This window comes from Perognathus longimembris, chromosome 15, assembly GCF_023159225.1.
Source record: "Perognathus longimembris pacificus isolate PPM17 chromosome 15, ASM2315922v1, whole genome shotgun sequence".
Taxonomy (NCBI): Eukaryota; Metazoa; Chordata; class Mammalia; order Rodentia; family Heteromyidae; genus Perognathus; species Perognathus longimembris.
This window is the reverse complement of record NC_063175.1, coordinates 10,152,151-10,176,471: the sequence shown is the minus strand read 5'-3', so window position 1 is coordinate 10,176,471 and position 24,321 is coordinate 10,152,151. Positions and strand designations below refer to the sequence as shown.

The 24,321-nt window shown below is 47.4% G+C and overlaps 1 protein-coding gene across 1 annotated transcript in view; it reads left to right on the top strand.

Annotated features, from left to right (window-relative positions):
- The first annotated feature begins 4,538 nt into the window (after positions 1-4,538).
- Positions 4,539-24,321, top strand: part of Gnal (G protein subunit alpha L) — a 127,363-nt gene continuing 107,580 nt past the window's right edge. The window contains exon 1 of the mRNA XM_048363374.1: positions 4,539-4,594. Within this exon, the coding sequence (XP_048219331.1) occupies positions 4,540-4,594 (55 nt within the window). The 5' untranslated portion in view covers position 4,539. The remainder of the gene's footprint in view (positions 4,595-24,321) is intronic.

The following is a 24,321-nucleotide window of genomic DNA, read 5'->3' as shown; positions in this document are numbered from 1 at the left end:
GTGGAAAATTCCCACTACCTTTTGCTAACACCAGGATTCAAACTCGGTGACTTACACTCAACATTTTTGCTCACAGCTGGCTCTCTACCACCTGAGTTGACCCTCCAGCTCAGCTTTTTGCTGGTTATTTTGAAGATAAAGTCTCAAGGAGTTTTTTGCCCCAACTGGTTTCAAGCTGCGATCTTCCAGATCTCAATCTTCTGAGTAGATAGGATTACAAGTGTATATTAAATCTTCTTCCACCTTTATTGTTGAAGAATACATTTTTCAGAATATAAAACTTGGAGCTAACAAGTTGTTGCTTTTCAGCATTTCAACTGTGTTCTTTTGCTTTTGTTTCTGGCATGACAGTTTATGTGTTGTTTCCTAAACAGAATGTCTTTCTTTTTTTTTCTTTTCTTTTTTTGTGCCAGTCCTGAGGCTTGGATTCAGGGCCTGAGCACTGTCCCTGGCTTCTTTTGCTCAAGGCTAGCACTCTACCACTTGAGCCACAGTGCCACTTCCAGGTTTTTCTGTTTATGTGGTGCTGAGGAATCAAGCCCAGGGCTTTGTGTATACTAGGCAAACACTCTACCACTAGGCCACCTTCCCAGTCCCCAGAATGTCTTTTTTTCTTAAGTCTACAATTTTCTCTTCATATTTGGAGCTTATCCATCTGACCATATACACCTAGTTGTGACTTCTGTATCTCATCCTGTATGTGGTACAGCTTGCTTGAATGTTTTTGTTTGTTCTTTAGACTTACAATTTAATCTAGTTAACGAATTTCAGGAATTTGAGACAATTATTACTACCATAAATGTGTCTGATCATCTCTTCTCTCTCTCCAGGATTCTACTTGTCCTGGGACTGGGCCTCTGGAGACCTGCTCATTGCTCTTTTTCCTCCTCCTGCTGTTCTCCTATTGGCTCATTAGTATTGATCTGCTTTTTAACTCATCAATGCATTCTACCTTCAACAAACCACTAAGCACACCCAATAAATTTTTATTTCAATCATTATACTTTGACTTTTATTATATTTGCCTCAGTTTTACAGCTTTAACATCTCTGCTTGGGTTCTTCATCCATTCCTTCATATGTACACATCAACTGTTACATCTTTTAATGCACAAAATATATTGCATATAAATAAATGTCTACTATAATAACTGCTTGAAAATATTTAATAGCTATTACATCTTGGTCATCTAAGCATCAGTTGATAATGATTTTTTGCTCTCAACTATTGGTCATATTTTCCTGCCTCTGTGTATGCCTAGGAATTTTTCTCTCTTTTTTTTCTTTACTGAATAATTAAATATTTATTGTCAAAGTGGTGTACAGAGGGGTTTCAGTTCCATAAGTAAATATCTAGGAATTTTTAAGGAACAAATTAGACATTGTAAATGATATATTGCAGACACTTGGAATTCTTTTCTACTTCTCTATTAAGTGAGGCTATACGCAAAACCCTAAATTCTGTGTATGAGAAGTACCTGAAATCTTAGCTCTTTACATTTAGCTTTTCTACTTCATCAGGCCACCAGATATACCTCATCTATTGCTATTTGTTTGGAGGCAGACAAATATTTAGGTAGACATACTATATAGAGCAATAAGGTTCACTTCTCTAAAGTTCCTTATACATTTCAGCTGTTTAGTTTTTGTCCATTTTCCCATTTTCTGATGTCTCAACCTGAAAATAAATAGGGCAGTTTTCAGAAAGGGACTCCACTTTTCAATTTATGTATATAAACTTAAAAAATTCATACAATATTTGTTTCCATTTTCAACTGGCTTCAATATATAAACAGTGTTATCCTTTTCATGTGATATTAGATGGTAAAAGTTTAGTAAGTTATAGAAGAAAAGTGATTCCCATCAGTCCCTCTGCTCTTAGGATCAAATATCCCCTTCTACTGCTATAATTGGGCAAAAATGTTGTAATGTTAGGTCAAATAGATTACAAGATACATTTGTTCCTAATATGACCTCAAAAAGATATCCAGCCTTATTTAAAAGTATAATCAAATATATTTATACTAAGTACCAAGTAGGAGAGTACCTTGTGCCTCACTGTATTGTTTATACTAGTTATTGGTTATAATAATATTCCATGTCATTTTCCTCCTAATTAAAGAACATGTGTTGCAGAAGATTTTAAGAACCATTTATAAATGCTCATCTGTTGCAAAAGCACAGCAAGATGATGTACATAAAGCGTAAATAAAAATGTAAATAGCTGGACAAGTGGTGATACTGGTTGAATGAAACCCACAGACAATAGAAGGTGAGTGAAAAGAACAGAATTTACTTACCTAAAAGACAAAGGCTCTCACCAGGCAAAAGGCAGCCCCTGAGAGGTTGCATGAAAGGTGGCTGGGTTTAGAGGTCTTAATCTACAGAGGCTACACTCTCATTGGTCACACCCTATGCAAATGAGGTACAAGACAATCACCAATCAGAGGCAAGAGTGATACCACTGTGGACTTGAAACTGTAGTCCTCTATCAGGTCCATCCCTGCCCATCCATCTCTTCAGCCCAGTGTCCCTTTTCCTTCATGGGGAGGCTTACAAAATCGAGGATGTGAAATTAGGGGGAATGAAGGCTGAACATCCAGTTCCTTATACTTGGGATTTTTTTTTTAACATGCAGTTTTGGTGGTCTGGTCTCCATTTGTTACATCAGTAGCAATGCCTTCCCATTGCAAAGTGTTTTCCAGAAGCCCTAGGCCCTGGCTAACCCATCTGCCTGCTTGTTACGACTTAGTATGTCTTTTCAATGGGCTCCCCAGTAGACCTGTATCTATGGAGGCATGGAATGAGTGCACAGGTCAGAATGTCTCTGCTCTTCTTAATGCCATATAAGGGAATAAGAAGACATAATCTTCAATCGATATTATTTTAGCAAACAAATAGTATGATAATTTTCTGTGCTAGTTATTTTTAATCATGGAGATTGCTGGAAATGTTGGCAAAGCCTCTAGAATTGGACATTTTGTTGGGGTCAAGATATAGTCATATTTAAATACCATCAAGATCACATTGAAGTCTATGAGCTTGTTTAAATTTGGGGGGGGGGGGCGGGAGAGGGGAGAATCAGCTTCTAAATCCCAAATGGTTTCTGTAAGCCCAATGAACTCTTACAAACACACACGCACACATACACACACACACACTTAGTTTGAAGCATTCAACAATCTGAAAGCACCAGTGTTTCGCTGGGTTCGAGTTTTCAATGGAGCTATTTTGGACCACAGCGAACTCTAGGAGGTTGTTGAAGCAATTTGGGAATGCCGGCTTCTAAATCCCACATGGTTGATGTTAGCCAGGTGTGCTCTAACCAACACGCTTAGCTTGAAGAGTCCAGCAATCCAGAAATGTGTGTTGTGGGGAGGGAAGGTTCATATGTGTTAAAAGTGAACACACACACACACACACACACACACACACACACACACAGTGTCCAGGCTGGAAACCTTAAAGCCAGGACCTATGTTTCCTGTGCGAGTTTTCTGCTCTTCTTCAGTTACTGTTCAAGAGCTGTGCCAATCGCTGCGAGGGCGGCTTTGTCCTGCGGCGCTGGCTGGGATCGGGACCTGCAGGTCAGACGGTGTAGACCGCCGGCTGCAGGGGCCCCGCCTCCGTCCCTCCGCGCTCCCCGTCCTCCGGCTGCCCGCCTGCCCGCCCGCCGCCGGGGTGCCGGGCGCAGACGCGGCCGGGCCGGGCCGGGGAAGCAGCTTCGCGGCCGGGAGGGGGGCAGGGAGGGGGGCTTATAGATTTCTCAGAGTAGAGGCTACGAGAACATTCAAGAGAGGAATGGAGGCGGCCCTCCCGCCAGCCTCCAGCGGCGCAGGACGCAGGACGCCACTAGCCAAACGCCTAAGGGTCGTCAGCCCCCACGCCCCGGCCCCGCGTCCCGGCCCCACGCCACGGCCCCGCGCCCCGGCCCCGCGCCCCCGGCCCCGCGTCCCGGCCCCGCGTCCCGCCCTGCCCCGCGCCCGGGTCCCCGCTCCCCGGACCCCGCGTCCCGGCCCCGCTCCCCGGACCCCGCGTCCCGGCCCCGCGTCCCAGCCCCGCGTCCCAGGGCGGCGCCGCGCGCTGCATTTACGGTAACGGGGTGGGGAGCGGCTCGGGCGCGGTCAGCTGATCCCCAGCCTGGGCGGCGCCCCACGGACCATGCGGCATGGCCCTTCGGGCCCGTGAGGGGCGGCGGCGACGCCCCCCGGCCCGGCCCCGACGCCGCACCTCTCCGCAGCCGGGGGCCCGCAACGCCGCGCCCGCCCGGCCCTCGGCGGGGACCCCGACCTGAGCCGGCCCGGGGACCCGGGGACCCGGGCGCCGCGCGCGCGCGCGCATGGGGCTGTGCCACAGTCTGCGGCCGCTGCTTTTCGGGGGTCCCGGGGACGACGTGCGGGACAGCGCGGCCCCGGCCCCCGCGGACCGGGCGGACGGAGCCGACGCGGCGGGGACCCCGCTGCCCCCGGGCGGCGGCGGCCGGAGCGCGGTGCGCGCCGAGGAGCGGGAGGCGCGGAGAGTGAGCCGGGGCATCGACCGCATGCTGCGCCAGCACCAGCGTGACCTGCAGCGCACGCACCGGCTGCTGCTGCTGGGTAGGTGCGGGGGCCCCGGGGGCCCGAGGACCGGGGGGCCGGGGGCCCGGGGGCTGGGACTCCGCCCCGCACCCGTCCCGGTGCTGACCGAGGCGGCTCGGAGTGCGCGCCGCGCCTGGGGATGGTTTCGGGGCGCGGCGCGGCGCCCGGGGCGGGCTGATGACTTATTAATGAGCTCCCGCCGGTCCCTTCCTCCCCGGACGTGCGGCTTCCCGCGCCCAGGCTCCGCGGGGAGCGAGCGCTCCACCGATTGCCGGAGATTGATTTGGAAAGGCTTTTAGCTCGGCCACGAGGCTGTCTTGCCACCGGAGAGCACTGGAGCGCATCGGAGCGGGCAGGGCGGGTCGGCCGGGGTGTCGAGTTGCCGTTTGAGAAACAATGTCAGCGCGCGCGCTGGGCCCTGCGGGAACGCTCGCCCGCCCCCCCCCCCCCGCCCACTAGCCCCTCTGCGGGGTGCTCTCCACCCCGCGTGTGATGAGGCCATCAAGGGGGTCAGCGAGCCTCCACGCGCTCTGCTAATGGGCGAGCAGAGCGCACTGTCTGTACCATACTGTGAGCGAACGGGAGCGGGGCGGGGGGGGGGGGGGGGGTGGGGGGAGGGAGGGGGGCTGCGAGGGATTCCTGATGACACCAGTTGCCTTTCAGATGTTACGAGGGGGGCGAAATGGGCTTTGATTTCAACTTTGTGAGAGTTGCAGGTGTGTGCTCCAGGATGCACGCGTAGAAGCAGTCTGTGACTCGAGTACAAAGCCCATTTTCATGAAGGAGTGCAACTTTTAGAGAACAGTAAGTTAAGGACTCGCCCACCTGAGCACTAATTAAAACAGAAACCTGGCTACTGTATCGAGGTGCGACTCCTCAATTCTGAAACAAAAGGATTGCTTTGCTTCTAAGGAAGGATACATTCCAAGACACCGCCCCCGCCCCCGCCGTGAGCGACCCCCAGGAATCCCCAGTTCCAAGGGTGCATTCTCCCACAGATGCAAACTATGATGAAGGTCATGCATGAATTAGGCACAACACCTCATAGTAAAAATAGAGCCATGTGACAGCGGACTGTAACAAAAGTTGTGAATGTAAGAACAGCAGCGTGCCATGAGGGTCACTTAACACAAGCACTGTGAAGCTACCCCAGGGAATCACACACACACACACACACACACACACACACACACACACACACACACACATAGCTAAGTGCTGGACAGAAGAATGATTCTCGTTCTGGGCAAGGAAATGGAGCAGCGGCACACTAATCAGAATGGCTCCTAGTTTAAAATTTAAAAATCCACCATTGATTCTGGGTAACTGAGACTGCAGATAGCAAAATCACAGACAAGAGATTCTGTAGATTAAATACACAAGTATATGTCCAAAGATAAGAGGAGGCTGGGCTTGGTGGCAGGTACCTCTAATCCCAGGGATTCAGGAGATGGAGATTAGAAAGATTGGGCTTTATACTTAAAGGCCTTTGGTGATAAAAAGTTAAGACACCAAAGTATCTGAGCATGGTGGTACATGCCTATAATTTCAGCTGTGTAAGAGGATTATGGTCTGAGGCCTGCTAGGGCAAAAAAAAAAAAAAATGAGACCATATCTGGAAAAAAAAGGTCGGGGGTGGGGGGAAGCCTGGGGGTATGATTCAAATAGTGGAGCACTTGTCTAGCAATCTCAAGACCTTGAGTTCAAATGCCAGTAACGGGGGTGGGGAGAAGGAAAATAAGAGGAAAGAAGAAGAAAAGATAAGAGAAAGGCAGAGTTGTAATAACACAGCAAATGTTTCCAGAGGCCTGGAAATACAAAACTGGAGTTGTAGAATGTCACAGCTACTCTAAAGGTAGCCAAATAAATGTTTGGAGGGTAAAATTTTAAATAATTACAGCACATTTTGAACGTGCTCTTTGAAGACATTGGCTCGCGGCCTTATCTGTCTTGTATGTCCACTCCATATCTAAAATGGCATGCAGCTGCTGAAAGTATACCCTAGGCACAAATTTCTGGAGATTAGCCCCCCCAAAAAAGTGTTTTAATGGATTAGATTAAAATAATTCTAGAAGGGGGAGTTGTGAGCTCAAGAAATACAGAAACAAAGTATAGAGTTGTGCTGACACAATGTTATTTGAATGTGATTGTGTATCAGATATAGTTTGGGAAATAATAGGAATAGGTAGGGCTCAGTGTGGGTTACATCCCAGCACACAACAATAAAAACAATACATGAGTCGGGATCCAATGTACACCTATAGCCCTAACTACACAAGAGGCTGAGATCGAAAGATTGTGGTTTGAAGCCAGCCACAGAAAAAGCCTGTGAGACTCTAATCTCAAATTATCCAGGAAAGAAAAAAAAAAAAAAAAAAAAAAAGCTGTGGCTCAAGTGGTAGAGCACTAGGCTTGAGCAATGAAGCCAGGAGACAAAGTAAACAGATTCTGTGAGAAGGAAGAATGGAACTGTGAACTCCACGCTTTGAGTGACTGGACAAACCACTGGCCAGTGCCCTGCGCATGCCCCATGGGGCACTGTAGCTGCTCCATTCACTTTCCCATAGCACACACCGGCTGCCACCGAAGACATGCTTACCCCCCCGCAAGTCTGCTTTTCAAGTCACTGTTTCAGTTAAACACACTGCATGTCCTTTTAGGCCAAGAGGGATTCCCATAACTTTTGTCTCCCTTTGGGGGCCAACATGTGTTTTGAGGGAGTCACAAATAAAAGGGCAGGGAGACTGCAGACCCCACAACGGTTTAAGCACAACTGACGGAAGCTTCTCGGCCTCAACACAGCTGCAGTAGGAATTTCATGTTTCTGGTTTTGAAATTTTGTTTTACATTACCATGTGTAATTAATTCATGACCAAATGAGCTTTAATGACCTGATTTGCCTCCTGAGTTAGTATAAACTGACGTGTCGGCGTCAGGGCTGTGATGATTCATTGAGCCGGCTCTCACACTGTGAAGAGACTGCACTGTTGCCCACCCCAGGGCTGGGGCAAGCGCTCGGGGGCAGAGCATTGGCCAGCGTGCGTGAGTTCCCGGTTCCATCCGCACTTTGGGAAGAATCTTTTTCTAAATTGTGTTATCAGGTTGAGATTGTTGAGTCGCTTTTTGCACAGATTTGAGTGAGACGCCGGAGGGTGCTCAGCTGCGTTAGGATTTCAGTGGGAGATCCACAGGTGCTTGCTTCTGCTCTGCAGCAAGCAGCTGTCACCACAGCCATTCACTTCTGCTTGGTGCCCTCGGTTCTTAGTCTCAAGGTGTGCGCTGAGAACCCAGCATCGGGGGGCAGACTCCGGAGTGTGCTTCTACACAGCGTTCCAAGGCCACTGCCATCCCTGTGATAGCCACTCCTGTAGGCCAGCTCCCCTGAGGGCCAGTGTGCCTGTCAATTCTGCCGCCACCTGTCCCGTGTCCCTGTATTGTGGTTGCTTTGCCCCATGGGGGCTTGGGTGCATTCCCACTCCCTATGGGGCCGAGCTGAAGACTCGGCCTTCTGTCCCCATGCACACAGTTCAGAGACAACAGCCTAAAAAAATCTCGTACCCCTGTGGCGGTAAGCACAGGCGCGGTGGTACTCAGTGTTTAGATAGAGCACCTTGCAGGCACGCACTGGCCAGGTGCTAGGGAGTGTGGGAATGGGACGGGAATAGGAAGACCGCAGCCCAGGCAAGCAATCACTGAGTCATCCCTGAGCAGCGTGTAGGGAGGGCCTGGGCTTGGGAAGGGCTCAGGGGGAATGGGTAGGGAGGCAGGCAATGGAGAGGGAGTCTGAAATAAGCCACACTAGGAAAGTTCCCTTTCTGGCTCACAGACAGCAGCTTGTTTCAGTGTTCTCTCATGGAGCCTCTCTCGTGGATCTCTGGTGTCTTTCTTCCTCTTATGAGGACACCACCCCCACGAGGCTACACCTGCCCTGTGACCTCATTGTGCCTCAGTGACCTCCTTGAAGGTCACCTTGGGAGCGTGGACTTCCACATGCAAATTGGAGGTGGAAGAGGAAGACTTGTGCTAAAGTAGATCACAAAGGCCAACTGCCTTCCCACTGAGGGCTTGTGAGAACACAGGCTTGCTGTGAATTTCCAGATTAAGATGGGAATGGCCCGTTACCATCGGAAGCCCACATATCTGTAAGCATTAACTCATATTCCTCAAACCCCGTCTGTGTGAGCAGTACCTGAGAGTGGGCAGGTCTTGCCTCTGATCGGCCATGAGCCCCACAGAATTTGCTATGCTATGCCTACTCACAGGGGAGGCCATTGGCAGCAGCCCTAGATCTAGACCAATTAAGAGTATAATTGACTTAACTAAGCATGCTAATCATTTTGTATTACTATAATGAAATATCTGAGGCTGGATATATTTACCAAAAAAAGGTTTAGACTGAAAGACTGAATCTTGTAACCGTCTTTCCTGGCCTCTTGATGGCCTGTTGGTCCCCAAGTAGTTTAGGGTATCACATAGCAAAAGATAAAGGAGAGAGAGAGAGAGAGAGAGGAGAGAGAGAGAGAGAGAGAGAGAGAGAGAGAGAGAGAGAGAGGTGTGTGTGTGTGTGTGTGTGTGTGTGTGTGTGTATTCCCCTCTTATAAAACCCAGCACTTCAAACATGGGGCCACCACCCTAATGAGCTTATCTAATCCTAATCACCTCCCAAAGCCCCCCCCCCACCTCTAAACTCAGCAGATTAAATTCCACCTTCTTAATGCTTCACCATGGAGATTAAATTTCACCACATAAAGAAGCTTTAGGGGACACATGAAAGCCACATTCAACCCTAGCACCAGGTGTGTCATCAAGGGTTTTAATCTCCTTGAACACATTTAGAAAGCAAGGATGCATTCACTCCTGACTTGCATTTCCTGTGGGAGCCTGGTGAAGCCAAGACAGGAAGGAGCTGCCGGAGGAAGGAAATGCTCAGCAGTGCCCACCAGGATTTCTGGGCAGTGATGCCTGAAAAGAAATCCATGGGTTTACCAGTTTGTTGGAAGGTGAGCATCTGAAGAGGCTCAAAGGCTTGGGTTGTTGACACAGTGACAGTGCTGTTCCAGAGGAGAGAGGGGCCTGGCCACACCAGCCTCAGCCCCACCACCACAAGTTAACCCTTGCGGCACTGAGGGACAGATATACAAAATGTGTGTGTGTGTGTGTGTGTGTGTGTGTGTGTGTGTGTGTTGAAGCTTAAAATCGGGGCCTGGGCACTGTCCTGGGCTTTTGTGTTCAAAAGTACTCTACCACAGCATTTTATTTAATTGGAGATGAGTGTCACAGACTTTTCTGCCCAGACTGGTTTTGAACCACAACCCTCAGATCTTAGCCTCCTGAGTAGCTAAGGCATAGAGGCATGAGCCCCCAGTGCCTGGCCAATTTTTACAATTTTTAGTTGACTGTGGAACTTTCCCTTGAGTAAAGACCAAACGAGTCAGCCAAATGTCTAGCCAAATCAATTCCATGAAAAGTTTCCAAACACACTCTCAACTAGGAAGGCCAAAATCAGCTCATGACACTGAAAGTCATTCAGCTTTTGTTGTTGTTTGGGTTTTCTTTGCTGTTGTTGTTGCTAGTGGTGGTGGTGGTATATGTTTATACAAGTTTGCTGTTCCAAGCCTTTTCACTCAAAGCTAACTCTCTACCACTTGAGCTCCACCTCTAGCTGTTTGGTAGTTAACTGGAGGAAAGAGCCTCTTTTAAACATGATATAAAGCTGGGTGTTGGTGGCTCACACCTGCAATCCTAGCTACTCAGGAGGCAGAGATCTGAGGATCTCAGTTTGAAGCCAGCACTGAGACTCTTAGGGTAACTGCAACCCCTCTGTACACTACCTTTACAATAAAAACATTCTTAAAAAGCAAGCAAAAGAGATGTGTTGAGGCCTTTAAACTACTCCAAAATGCACTATTTATTTAGATAGCTCAGGATACACAAAGAACCCTAAGCAATTGCTTTACATGTAAATTATGAACACTTAATACCATTCCTAGTATGGGGGTTTGCTTGGGGTTGTTTTTGTTTGGTTTGGTTTTTTTGGTTGCAATCTGCAATCAGCTCTTTCACTGAGAAAGGAACTTAGATCCTGTCAGCTGAGGCAGTGATCCATGGTGGGAAGGCCTCAGGTAACATGGCCTCCCACTGGGAATGTCTTCACCAGGATGAGCAGCCTCCTTCCGGACAGCAGGGCTGAGGGCAGTGAACCTGCTCATTGTGATACAGCTGTGGTGAAGGCAAGCTAATAGCCATTTGCCCAAGGTCACAGAATACCCGCAGCCAGCAGCCAGCTCTGTGAGGATGGATGTCAAAGCAGCTTTTTCAAGTGCTTTACTTCCAATGCAAAGCTCTGTGGGGGAAGGGCAGGCTGTTCATTGGGGAGCATATGGCCCAACCTGTGGTAACCAATGGGGAAGAGGGAGAACTCAGTAGGCCCCCCCTAGGGGGCATGGCTTAATCTGCTTAGCCCCTCTCAAGACCACAATCCCCACCTCTCTTCTTAAAGAGACCCAGGTAAGTTGACAGAGCAGGAAAGACTGTCCCCTTACAGAAAACTATGGTTTATGAATAAGGAACGCATCATTTCTTCTCAGCCTCCTGAGTAGCTTGGATTACAGGCATGAGCTACTGGCACCCTGGCTCAAAAAGCATCATTTCTAGATCTTTCCAACTACAGTTCCAGGGGAAGGGGGGGGAAGTAGATTGTTCTCAGCCACCAGGGCTTTGCACTGGTACTGCATTATCCACAACCTGCTGGGAAAGGTCCTGAGCTCCTCCTGCCTTGGGCAGCACCCCTGCCTGTGCTGTCCAGTGCCCAGGGAGAAATCACTGCATTACCACCTGCCACCGGCATGAACCAGGTGTCACCAGAGCCAGCACAGGAAGGACCCTCGGCACATCCCTTTCTGCTCCAATTGGAGCTCAGGGGAGATGGGAGTGAAGGAGGTGACAGGCAAAGCCACTGACTGGCACAAGGAACAGCTAGATTCGGCTAATCCTAACAGAAGAGATGTGTAGGAGGTAAAGGTGCTGGCTTTGGATGGACATCCACTCAGTGTGTTCTGAAGTGAGTCCCTCTAACAACTTGATGAGTCTACATTAGAAAAGATCTACTTACCAGACACCACCTTCACTCCCATCTCCCCCGAGCCGCAGTAAGAGCATTACTCTTGTAATGTAAGTAATGTAGGTAACTACTCAGGAGGCTGCGATCTGAGAGTTGAGACTCCAAGCCAGCCTGGGCAAGAAAGTTTACAAGATGGTTATCTCCAATTATCTCCACCAAAACACCAGAACTGAAGGTGCGGCTCAAGTGCTAGAACACCCGCCTTGAATGAGAAAGCTGAGATAGTGCCTACATCTTGAGTTCAAGTCTCAGTGCTGGTGAGAGAGAGAGAGCGAGAGAGTGCATAGCACTGACATACACCATCTTGGCTCTTTTCCTTGTTATGAACTAGTCTTGGATGGCTTTCTGATTGGTTGGCTCCTTTCTGTTTCCTATAAGGTAGTGACATATTATATCCCAGTACCCACAAACAGCACCTCCGACTCAGAAAAACAGGGCGAGGAGTCTTTATTGAGCTGTGGCATCTGTTCTCCTCTATCCACACAGGAGAGCACAGCCCCAAGCCTTTGTTCAGCAGGGTTTTTAAAGGGAACAGCCATACACAGATGGAGATTTGTGAGCACAGACAGATTTACAGAAGTACAGTGGTGAGTTAGTGATTACAGATAGCAGTCCTCAAGGCTACAAAATAACTACATCATAACTAATTATTACAAGCCAATAATAAGTTGTCAAGGTTACATCAAAGCTAATGGCTACAAGACTAATGGCTAAGTTTTCCTTTTGGGCTCTCCCATACCTTATCTGGTTATTGTATTCGAGATTTATTCCTGTTGACCATATGGGATTTACTGCTCTTGACCCAACCACATCTCAGATCCTCTCCCGTCCGTGCCTGCCTATTTTGAGGACTTAACTTCTAAAGGCCCACCGCTGGAATTTTCTTGTAATGGCTGGTCATGAGTTTCCCTCACTAAGGCATCCTGTGTTTGATATGTCGTCCTATTTCTAATATTCAATATTTTTATTCTGCCTCTGATTTTGCAGACACAAAAGATTTACTGACCCATCCTATTTCCTCCTACTATTTTTTTTTCTGGTCACTCCTGGAGCTTGGACTTGGGGCCTGAGCACTGTCCCTGGCTTCTTTTTGCTCAAGGCTAGCACTCTGCCACTTGAGCCACAGCGCCACTTCTGGCCATTTTCTATATATATATATGGTGCTGGGGAATTGAACCCAGGGCTTCATGTATACAAGGCAAGCACTCTTGCCACTAGGCCATATTCCCAGCCCTCCTACTTTTGTCCTTCTTAGTTTCTCATTCTGTTGTAGTCTCCTGCCCTCATGTTATTGTCAGGAAATTTTTGGTTTATCAACATCCTCCCATCTGTAAGCTGTATAGGCCACAATTCCTTGACTGCTGTTCTATTAACCCATATCATACGGAGGAGGTTTAGGAAGAGGCAGTTTTGGTATAACTGGAAATAGAGCTGTGGCTCAAAGTGGTAGAGCACTAGCCCTGAACACAGAGAGGCTCAAGGACAGAGCCCAGGCCCTGAGTTCAAGCCCCAGAACCAGAAAGAAAAAAAAAAAAAACACTCTTCCAGGGAAGTCCAGAAGGACTCCCTTATCTCCAATTAACCACTATAACACACAAGAAGTGGAGCTGTGGCTCAAGTGGTAGAACACTAGCCTTGAGCAAAAAAAAGCTCAAGGACAGTGCTTAGGCCTTGAGTTCAAGCCCCAGGACAAGTACCAAAAAAAAAAAAAACAACCCTCATGGACTTAACTGTACAGGCTAGCTTTGAACCTCAGCCTCCTGAGTAGTTAGGGTTTTAGGTGTGAGCCATCAGTCACAGCTGCAGTGTGAAGCCTTTTGAAGTCTTGGCTTCTCTACCCAGGAGGCAGAAAACACACCTCGGTTGGGGAACACAGCTGGTGACCCACTTCCCTGGAACGAGGCCCCAAAGCACCGCTGGTGAACCAACATGGCCAGACCCAGACAACGGCCACCGGGCCTCTGTGCAGGGGAGAAGGAGCAGGCAGGGGTCAGACCGCCTCCTTTCTGGAACTATCAGAGGCCAGTGGAGACAAACCACAAGTCCATGCCTCTCTTGATGAGAAAGCCTGGGACAAGGCCCAAGCCAGCCCATCCCCAGAGAACGAGTGCAGGTCACGGATCAGTCTGAGGTTAGCTTGATGGAACAATTTGCATACTTAGAAGTTTGCCCACTCTGTGTTCTCGGTCCTCCACTTGTTGACTCGGTAGCTCTTACAGACATTCAGTAACACGTGGGCCTTGTCTCCAGCTCTATCCAGCAAGCACTCTGTGGAGACCAGGGAAAGCCACACAGCCAGTCCTGGCCAAAATGTTGCGCCCTTCAGGAAGGTGTGCCAGCTTTCCTCAGATGCTATTCGATGCTCCTCACACATGCCTACTTACAGAACCTTACTCCTAGCAGTAGCTGCAACCATTATCACAATATAGGTCCTAAAAGTTATTTAAAACTTATAACTCATTTCTGGAATTATCCATGGAATATTGTCCCTATCCTGGGAAACTGGGCAGCAGAATGTGAGCCCACTGATGGAGACTCCTGTACAGTATAAATTAGCACTGTGCAGGTGCAAAAACCCTAGAGTCCGCAAAGCCTGACCTTCCCACTACAACTAAAATGAATTTGTGGGACAGTATTTCTAGTGTTTTGCTTGTCTGTTGTTTCTTTGATTGTGCCAGTCTTGGAACTTGAACTCAGGGCCTATGGCACTGTCCCTTAGCTTTTTCACTTAAAGATGACCTTCTACCACTTGAGCCATAGCTCCACTTTTGGTGGTTAATTGAGAATGCAAGTCTCACAGACTTTCCCGCCCGGCTGTCTTTGACTCTCTATTGCTGGATCTCAGCCTCCTGAGTAGCTAGAATCACAGTTGAGCTTATAGTTCTGTTTTTAAAGTTGAATTGGTTGAATGTCCCACGGTGAGGAGAGCACTAGCTAGCAGCATATTAAGGGTCCACTTAGTACAAATGAAAAATGACTTTTTTCTGATTGTTTCTCTGTCTGCAATGGTTCTGTTTATTCAAAGTTTCATTCAACTGGAGTCTCGCTCACTCATGTGACACGGGAGGAAGTGTCCCTGGTGTTTTAGGAAATTTTTTAATGTCATTATAGGTTTTCATTCTGCAAAGAAATTCAGCATGCTGAACAGACCCAATTCCAGGGCATAGAAAAAGTAATGTTTTCTCCCCTCGCCAGGGCTGGTGGTGAGCTCTATAACCAGAGCACTTCCCACAGTACTTATTCTGGAATCATGTGTGACAGCATCCTGCCATCAGCTACTTTGTAAATGGTCCCTGGGGCTAAAAGGCCTAGAGAGAGCCGTGTGTTGGCCTAGTGGGGAGTGTGTGTGGTTATTCAGGTCGTTTCTCTCTCTTGGCCTCCTGTTTCCTCAGAAGCAGGGCTTCCTGGTGCTTAGCTTAGGTATAGTAACGGTCTTTGGTCCAACCCGCAAGTGACAAACAAGCCTGATGTCGACATCCCTGGTCACTGGCTGGCGGAGGACGCTCCCTGGCAGGTGGAGGGAGGCAGACGGCCTCCCCATGCCTAGTTCGGTTCTGCTGACAGTGTTCAGCCTAAGCCTACCCCATCTGCTAAGTGTAAATTAGCCGTGATTTGAATCATGTATGCCCAGGTGCTCGTTTAGAAACACAGATGAAAGGGTTTCTAGAGCCATTTCAAAAACCCCAAAGAATTCTCTGGTTAGAAATTTTTTTAAATCATGTTTAAAGAAAAGAGTGAGGGGCTGGGGATATAGCCTAGTGGCAAGAGTGCCTGCCTCGGATACACAAGGCCCTAGGTTCGATTCCCCAGCACCACATATACAGAAAACGGCCAGAAGCGGCGCTGTGGCTCAAGTGGCGGAGTGCTAGCCTTGAGCGGGAAGAAGCCAGGGACAGTGCTCAGGCCCGGAGTCCAAGGCCCAGGACTGGCAAAAAAAAAAAAAAAAAAAAAAAAAAAAAAAAAAAAAAAAAAAAAAAAAAAATTTAAAAAAAAAAAAAAAGAAAAGAGTGAAGCTAAATGTGGTGGTGCACTGCTGTAATCCCAGCACACCAGGAGGCTGAAGTGCGAAGAACATATGTTCAAAGCCAGCCTGCGCTGTATAGTGAGATATTGTCTCAGAGAAGTTAAATCAAGCTTTAAAATAATACAAAGAGGTGGGGAGAAGAGAAAGGGGGGAGGGAGGGAGGGAGGGAGAGAGGGAGGGGGGAAGGAAAAAAGGAAGAAAAAAAGAAGGAAATGAGATGATAGTACTTTTCTTTCTTTACAAATGTATCTTTGGAATGACTATCAATAACCTATTTTAAAATAGCATAGCTAATAATAATAAAACAGAAATAGTCAGGTGCTTGTGGCTTATGCCTATAATTCTAGCTACTCAGGGGGACTAGGCTCTAAGTGAGGATAGAGGTTGGAACCCAATCCAAGGAGTAAAGTCTGTGAGACTCTTATCGCCAATCCACCAAAAAGCTGAAAATGTAGCTGAGGTTCAAGTGGTAAAGCACTTGCCTTGAATGAAAAAGCTAAGGAACAGCACTAAGGGCCTGGGTTCAAGCCCAGGTACCAGCACAAAGTAATTGAATTAAATAAATAAAACAACATATACTTTAATACATCAATTAAAGTATCCCTGTGTGAATTCCAGACCCTTGTTTACTGAATGGCTTCCCATAGCCCTTCAGTGATGGCTAGAGACATTAGGAATAAAACTTCACCTTCTAAGCCAGCTCACCATCAGCTTAAGATGCATCCGCTCACCTTATTCTGTTATTTCTTCTATGATTATTTAAATTGAGCATATGAAACATACGTGAAATTCATAAATTCTCTTGGATCTTACTCTCTTCCTGTCGGCATTCCATTATATTATAAATTAACCACTTCTGATTGAAAGTTAAGTGGAATCTCCTTGATTTCATGGTTAAATGGCTTGTGAAATTTGGAAATTTTCATTGCACTGTGTAAGGAACTAAACACTCCTGGAATTGTTACTGGAGCTTAGGGGAAAAAAATGTCTCTGCAAATTTGTGTGGAAATGGAGATCTCTCTTCCTGCTTTCACTTAGCACAGGAAGTAAAACAGCTAACATTACTTACCAAACAGGCATTACTGTCTTCTAAATGACTCTGTGGCAGGAGATTTGCATACAAATACACTTTTGCCTTATAATTTTAGGCTGAATTACTTAAGAAACCAGTCTCCAGTGGTAGCAAATTCCTGAAGCAATTCAGCGCCTAATCCTAAAGATTGTCAACGATTTGTCTCTTTTCCAACAATTTCATTTCAGCCCTGAGCTCAAACTTTCATGGCAAAACATTACCATGGCACCTAGGTGCCAGTGGTTCAACTCCTGTAACGTTATCCTAGCTATTCAGGAGGCTGAGATCTGAGGATCACAGCTCAAAGCCAGCTAGGGCAGGAAACCTTCAAAAAGCTGGAAGTGGAGCTGTGGCTCAAGTGGTAGAGCCCCAGGCTGAAGTGGAAAAGCCAATTGTCTTAGGAGAAGCTCCCAAGGGCTCAATAGCTATGCGCATGTGATCATAGAAAATGATGCTCATCAAAATGAACTCCAAGAAATGGAGTTTATTATTCTGTTTGTACTTTACTGTACTCTTGGTTGTTCCTTTTTTCTGTTTTATTTCCCCCTTTGTGGCTGTTTTTTTTATTTCTGTACCTTTTGTGTGCAAGTTTATCAGGTTTTTTGGGGGGGTGGTAAGGGGAAGCACAGAAATTGTGGGACAAAGGGTAAACTAATTCTACAGTGATACTCACTAGACACTATGTTGGAAATAATCTATATTACTTGGGGGGGGTGGAGGGTTGGAAGGGAGAAAATGAGGGAAGAGATGACAGTATGCAAAAAGAAATGCACTCAGTTCCTGACTTATGTAACTGTAACCCCTCTGTACATCACCTTTACAATAAAAATTTTTTTAATGCTAAAAAGCCAATCGAGAGCTTGCGGTTCTGAGTTTAAGCCCCAATAGCCTCCCTCCATCGCCACCCCAGCCCCCTCCCAATCACATTACCACGGTTCAGCTACGGACGCACACCACGGAAGCCAGGACATGGCTTCTGTCTCTGCCAGGCATTCATGGAGCTGACCACATCCTCGGAAGTAAATAAAGTGCCCTGATGATTTGAGTGGGTCAATAGCTCATGACAGATTCAAGGACTTTCTGCCGAGCAGATGCTGTTGAAAACTACCGTAAATAACAATAGAATTGAAACACTGAATTTTCACCAGCTTTGTAAGTTTCTCCAATTAAGCTTTTTCCTCTCCCATGTGTGTTTTCACCAGCACCAGTAGTAACTCGGAGGATCCCACTGCAGGGCCACTAAACAGTGTTTCCTTAACGTCTGTGAGCATCTTCCCGGCTCTGGCTACAAGCACTTCGGACAGATGAGCACCTCCATTCTGCAGAGCCACCATGCTGACTCAGCACCGTCAGCAGTGGCCTCTGTCACCACCTGCGTCTGTACTCAGAAGGCTGAGATCTGAGGATCGCAGTTCAAAGTCAGCCCAGGAAGGAAAGTCTGTGAGACTCTTATCTCCAGAGAACCACCAGAAAACTAGAAGTGGTGCTGTGGCTCAACACCACCAAGGAAAACCACTTAACTCCAGTCAGCTGAGCTTTCACTATTTGTCGTGTGTGTGTGTGTGTGTGTGCCTGCCTGAGGCTTGAACTAACAGCTCAAGGCTAGCATTCTACCACTTGAGCCATAGCTCAGTTTCCAACTCTTTGATGGTTAATTGGAGATAGGAGTCTCAAAGACTTTCCTGCCCTTCTGGCTTTGACCTGGGCTCCTCAGATCTCAGTCTCCTGGATGGCTAGGATTACAAGCGTGAGCCACTGGCACCCAGTGATTTAAGTTCTTTTACCTGGTGTTGTAGCCATCCTTGAAATATTCTGGATAGTGGACCCTTTTGTTCTGAGTCACCCATAACTCGGCATTTTATCTGTGCTCTGACCTAGGAAAGGGGCAGGATACCTGCTCTTCATGCTTCTGTTTTTATCATTTGAGTATATGTTAGCAATATAAAAACTTTTAGTTAATATTCTCTGTATGAATCTGACTAGCATCTACAAATGTAGCAAGGGATGAATGAAATCTTCCAAACAAAATGTCAATGTACTTTGAAACACTGCTTTGTCAGTGTGAAGGTGAAGTCAGTAGAATTTAATAACTGATGAATGGCACAATGATTTACCAGCTACAATAGCAGCAGAAGCAGAAGCACAAAGCAATCCAGAGAGATGGGAAGTTATAGAGAAAAGGAAGGAGGAAGGTACAAGGGAGCCTGGCACTCGGTACTTTTTGAAGTAGGGAGTTTTCTGAGCTATGATTAACTTATTTTAAGAGACAGCAGACAGAGGAGGGAAGGCTTGTGCGCCATCCTGCTGAAAAGGAACAAACCCTGTTCCTCCTGGTTTGCTCTGCTTTTCACATTGGGAATGGGCTTAAGGTCCATGCTCACAACGGGGTTGTTCCCTGAAGTAGCCACCAGGTGGTGGTGTTGCGCAAGGAGATTGGACTCGTGCCCGCGGAGTTGGTGATGGGGTCCGCGCCTTGCTAAAGCTTCTGTGCGAGATGGGCTTCTCTCCTCCGCAGGTCAAGTACCTTGCCTTCTAAATTCTGGACCGAGAAGGGGAGATGTCATGTGGAACTTGCTCTGCGTAGGGATTATCATTCATGTAGACACACTTGGAGGGGTGCAAGGGGTGTGCATGGGTCAGATGCAAACACGACACCATTTATACAAGGGACTGGGGCATCTGAGGATTTGGGTACCCACAGAGGTTCTAGAACAATTGTGGGTGGATAGAGGGATAATATACCACCTATAACGTCTCCTCGCCTACCTGAGGACTTAATGGAACAACCCTGTGTCTCCAAGCCAGAGGAAATTCATTAAAAATACTTCTATGTGATTTTACTCTTTTGATGACAGGCTATTTGTGTGTGTGTGTGTGTGTGTGAGAGAGAGAGAGAGAGAGAGAGAGAGAGAGAGAGAGAGAGAGAGAGAGAGAGAGCTGGTCCTAGGGCTTGAACTCAGGGCCTGTGTGCTTTCCCTTAGCTTTGCTCAGGCTAGCACGCTACCAGATACGCCACCCCTCCACTTCTTTGCTATGGATTTTGGCGCTTAATTGGAGATAAGTCTCATGGACTGAAGTCCGCCCTGGCTGGCTTGGAACCATGATGTTCCTTTGCAGCTAGGATTTACAGGCATGAGCCACTCCCTTCACGCACTCATTGATTTGGTTATTGTTGACGCGTCAGGCACATTCCATTCCTATATTTCTCAGTGGGTTAGAGTTCATGTGTACTTCATTATTGGCGTTCACTTCATCCCAGATTGAGTTGAATGGCAGTCCTTTACCTGGCTCCCCTGTTTCAGCGATGTGACCCTGACATATTTTGAGTACTCCCTTCCTTAACTTGCCCATGTCTCTGGAACTACACTGTCCTGTGTGTCCCACCAAACAGCTTCTGTCCCAAGGAGCCCTGCTCCCTTTCAGAGCTGAACGATACTGAGGACGGAGGATTGGACGGTGGGCATGGCCACAGTCACTGGGATTGCACCGGGCTTCTCACCTGCCGTATGCACACATGTACCTGGATATACATGCACACACACACACACACACACACACACACACACACACACGGCACACCTGCCCAGGCCTGTTCATGAACATGTCCAGGCTTTCTTTTTGCCTCCAATCTTTCTGTATTTGGGTGTCCCTTATTTCTCTCAGTCACATCAATACACTTTTCTTACTCAGTCCTATTACACATTTTGTTTTGGAATTATCTGGAAAGGAAGAACTTCTTCTGAATGGCAATCTTTATTAGGAGTTGCTCCCCACCCCACCCCACCCCCGTCCATCCTCTTCCTTCCCCCCTCCCCTTCCACCCTCCCCAGCTTGAGTGGAGCACAGGGCCTCAACACTAGCTAGACAAACCCTCCACCATGGGGCCACATTCCCAGCCTCTCCTCAGTCACCGAATGGAGTATGAATCTATCAACTGTGTCTGATTCCGTGACAGCCATGAGCAGGCAGTAACGCAGAACATTACTCTATGTCCTCTTGTTCTTTACCAATAACCTGCACATTTTAGGGTAAGCCATTCCCACCTTTTCTGCGAAGGGCACATAGAGGCCACATGGGATAAAATATGTTTATTTTCTGTTTAATTTCATAGACAATTTTATATTCTATTAGAGGAATCAAGTGGCTTTAAAAAAAAAAAAACACTCTGTAACTCTACCTAATTCTAAAAGGAACCAGTTGCCAGGCAACTAGGCCCAGAGATAATGAATTCAAGTCATCTGCAGAAGCCTAACCTGCCTCGCTGAGGGGGAACAGAGCGCTGAGGGGGAACAGAGGTGGGCTTCTTGGATGTTTCCTTGTGGAACCAGTGCACAAGATACTGGGGTGGTTTCCTGCATTTTTCCAGAACCTTCTGGAAACCAAACTCTCCACCCATTTCTGTGTCACCTCGAGACCAAATCCTGGGTAATAACGTATATCTTGTGATGATCAAATGAAATGCCAGGAATAAAACACCTTTACGGGTCTTTTAGAAAGTAAGATAAGGTGGCTCACACCTGTAGTGCTAGCTACTCAGATGGCTGGGATCTGAATATCATGGTTTGAAGCAAGCAGGGGCAGAAAAGTCTGTGAAACTCTTACGTCCAACTAAACAGCAAAAAGACAAAAATGGAGCTCATGTGGTAAAAATGCCAGCCTTGAGTGAAAAAGCTAAGAAACAGTGCCCAAGCCCTAAATTCAAGCCTCAGTACTAGCACAGAAAACAAAGGAGAAAATAAAAGAAAAAAGAAACTAGATGAAAGTGAATTACACCAGAACACACATCTCTATAGGAAAGGAATGGTGCTTCCAGCCTGTGTTGGTGGCTCACGCTTGTAATCCTAGCTACTCAGGAGGCTGAGATCTGAGTTCAAAACCAGCCCAAGGAGAAAAGACCATGACACTGTTATCTCCAATTAACAACTCCCACCCACCCACCCCACCCCACCCCCAAAAAAACAGAAGTGGATTGTGGCTCAAGTAGTAGAGCACTGGCCTTGAGCAAAAAAGCTCAGGGACAGTTCTCAAGCCTTGAGTTCAAGTTCAAGCCCCAGGACCAACACAAAAAGAAAAGAAAGAAGGAAAGGCGGGTGGGAAAGGAAGGAAGGGAGGGAGAGAGAGTGGAGGGAGGGAGGGAGGGAGGGAGGGAGGGAGGGAGGGAGGGAAGGAAGGAAGGAAGGAAAGAGAAAAAGGAAAGAAAGAAAGGAGGAGAGGAGGGGAGGAGGGAAGGAAGGGAGGGAAGGAGGGAGGGAGGGAGGGAGGGAGGGAGGGAGGGAGGGAGGGAGGGAGGGAGGGAGGGAAATCAATCTTCATTTTCAGGGTTGCCCTCTCCTGACCATGTGTTCTTACTGCTCTCTGTAGGTTTGGAGGATGTGATGTGACTGCAGGCTCCACCTCGGGTAGAGATCAGGCATTTTGTTCATCCTTTTAATCCCCAGGCCTAGCAGTGTACCAATTAGATACTAGAGGTTGTGTAATGTTTTATGGCACTGTAAATATGGTTCAGTGATAGTGCACTGGCCCTGAGATCAATCCTCAGCACTGCAAAAATATTCATTTTAATAAATACACTTTATACTGAATGAGTGAGTGAATGGATGGTGAAAACACAGTCCTATTTAAAAAAAGAAAAAGAAAAAAATCCAGTGAGCCTTGGTCCTCCAGTGTCTACATTGCCACCCGGTGGCCAGAACATGGATTGCAGTAAATGCTCCCAAGGAGCAACAGGGAGTCCAAGTCACCAGCCAGTTTGGGCTACTTAAAAGACCCTGTACCAAAAATAAAAATCAGCAAGACACCATCTTGAATCCACAAATTCGTGTCATTATAGCATGACTTTACTCTTCCACTGTTGTTAGGCGGGAGGTTCTGCATGGGCATATTTGGTTGTTGTTTTATTCCTTCCATTTTGATGAAACACATGTAATGTAAGATTAGCCATTTTAGCCATGTTTAAGTGTTGTAGGTGTGTCAATTGCCCATCTCTGGAAGTTGGTCAGCCGATGGAATGGAAGCTGTACCACGAAGCATAGTTCCTTGTTCTCCGTCTCCTCGATTCGCTGACTCTAGGTACACTTGCGCATGGAACTGGACATATTTGCCCGTTCCTGGGGAATTCTCTTGAGCATGTCTTCAGGCTTCCTCTGTGCTGTAGCCCCTGTCCTAGTTTCTTTATTTTAAAGCTAAATGGTATTCCACTGTGTACTGTACAAACCACATCCGGCGTATCCACTTGTGCGGCACTCACGCGTTTCTGGTCCGGTGTTCTCATATTCCTCACTGCCTTGGTCTGAGTTCAGGCATGCTCACTTAACCTTTCCGGGACACGTCACAGTTGAGTTCACCTACCTTGGCCTAGTAGAAAACTTCAGGAGCTCCTCACAGACATTCACACGGGGCCTTGTGAAAAGCTACCAAAGGGAGAGATACTTGCGAAATTAATATTGAGCAGTAACAATAATGACTGCATTTACTGAGTGCCTCCTAGATATTGCAATAAAATGGATTTGCTCAAATAGTTCTCTCTGGAAAATGGAATAATGTGAAGGGCTGGGAACCCAAAGGACCTAGCAAGAGATGGTTGGAACCCAACGGCCCTGCATGTCAAGGGAGAAGTTAGACTCTAAGAACAATTCCTACACCAGCAATGTGTTTTCCCAAGATTTATCTGGTTGACACCCCACCACACCCCCTAGCCCGTGAGACTGGGTTTCCATTTCTGTCTTGCTCCTGGGAACCCTGGTGAGCAGTCCTTTGCTCTTACTTCTGCAGTTCTTCCACACCTAATGGATGTTCACCCACACTCAGTTCCTCTCCGCCACGCAGCTAACCCATCCAGTGGCATGCCCTCCCCTCCCCCCTCCCCCCCACGGTGTCCCCTCAACACTATTCATCCCTAAGGGCACGTCCCTTGTCCAAATTGCTTGGGACAAGAATTGTGTCCAATTTCAGAGTTTTTCCAGTTCTGGGATATTTGCACAGACCTAATGAGGCGTCTTAGGGTTGGGACCAAAGTGTAAACACAGAATTCATTTCTAGCTCATATACATCTTATACACAGAGACTGTGATAACTTATTCTGTGTGTTTGTGTGCCTGTGTTTTGACCACAACCTATCACTTGAGGTCACGTGGGGAATTTTCCTCTTGTGTCATTTCAGTGCTCAAGAAAGTGTCACTTTGGGCCCTTTTTCTTTTCCTTCCTCCTTCCTCCTTTCTGCGTGTGTGTGTGTGTGTGTGTGTGTGTGTGTGTGTGTGTGTGTGTGTGCCAGTACTGAGGCTTGAATTCAAGGAGCTATCCCTTAGTATTTTGCTCATTGCTGGCACTCTGCCACCGGAGCCACTGACTTTATGGTGGTTAATTGGAGACAAATCCCATAGACTTTCCTGCCCAGGCTGGCTTCAGTCTGTGATCTTCAGATCTCAAACTCTGTAGCTAGGGTTGCAGGTGTGAGCCACCACCTTTTCCTAATACACCATGACAGATGCTGGCCTTTGGGGAGGAAGAAACGTGTTCAGTCACATGAACTC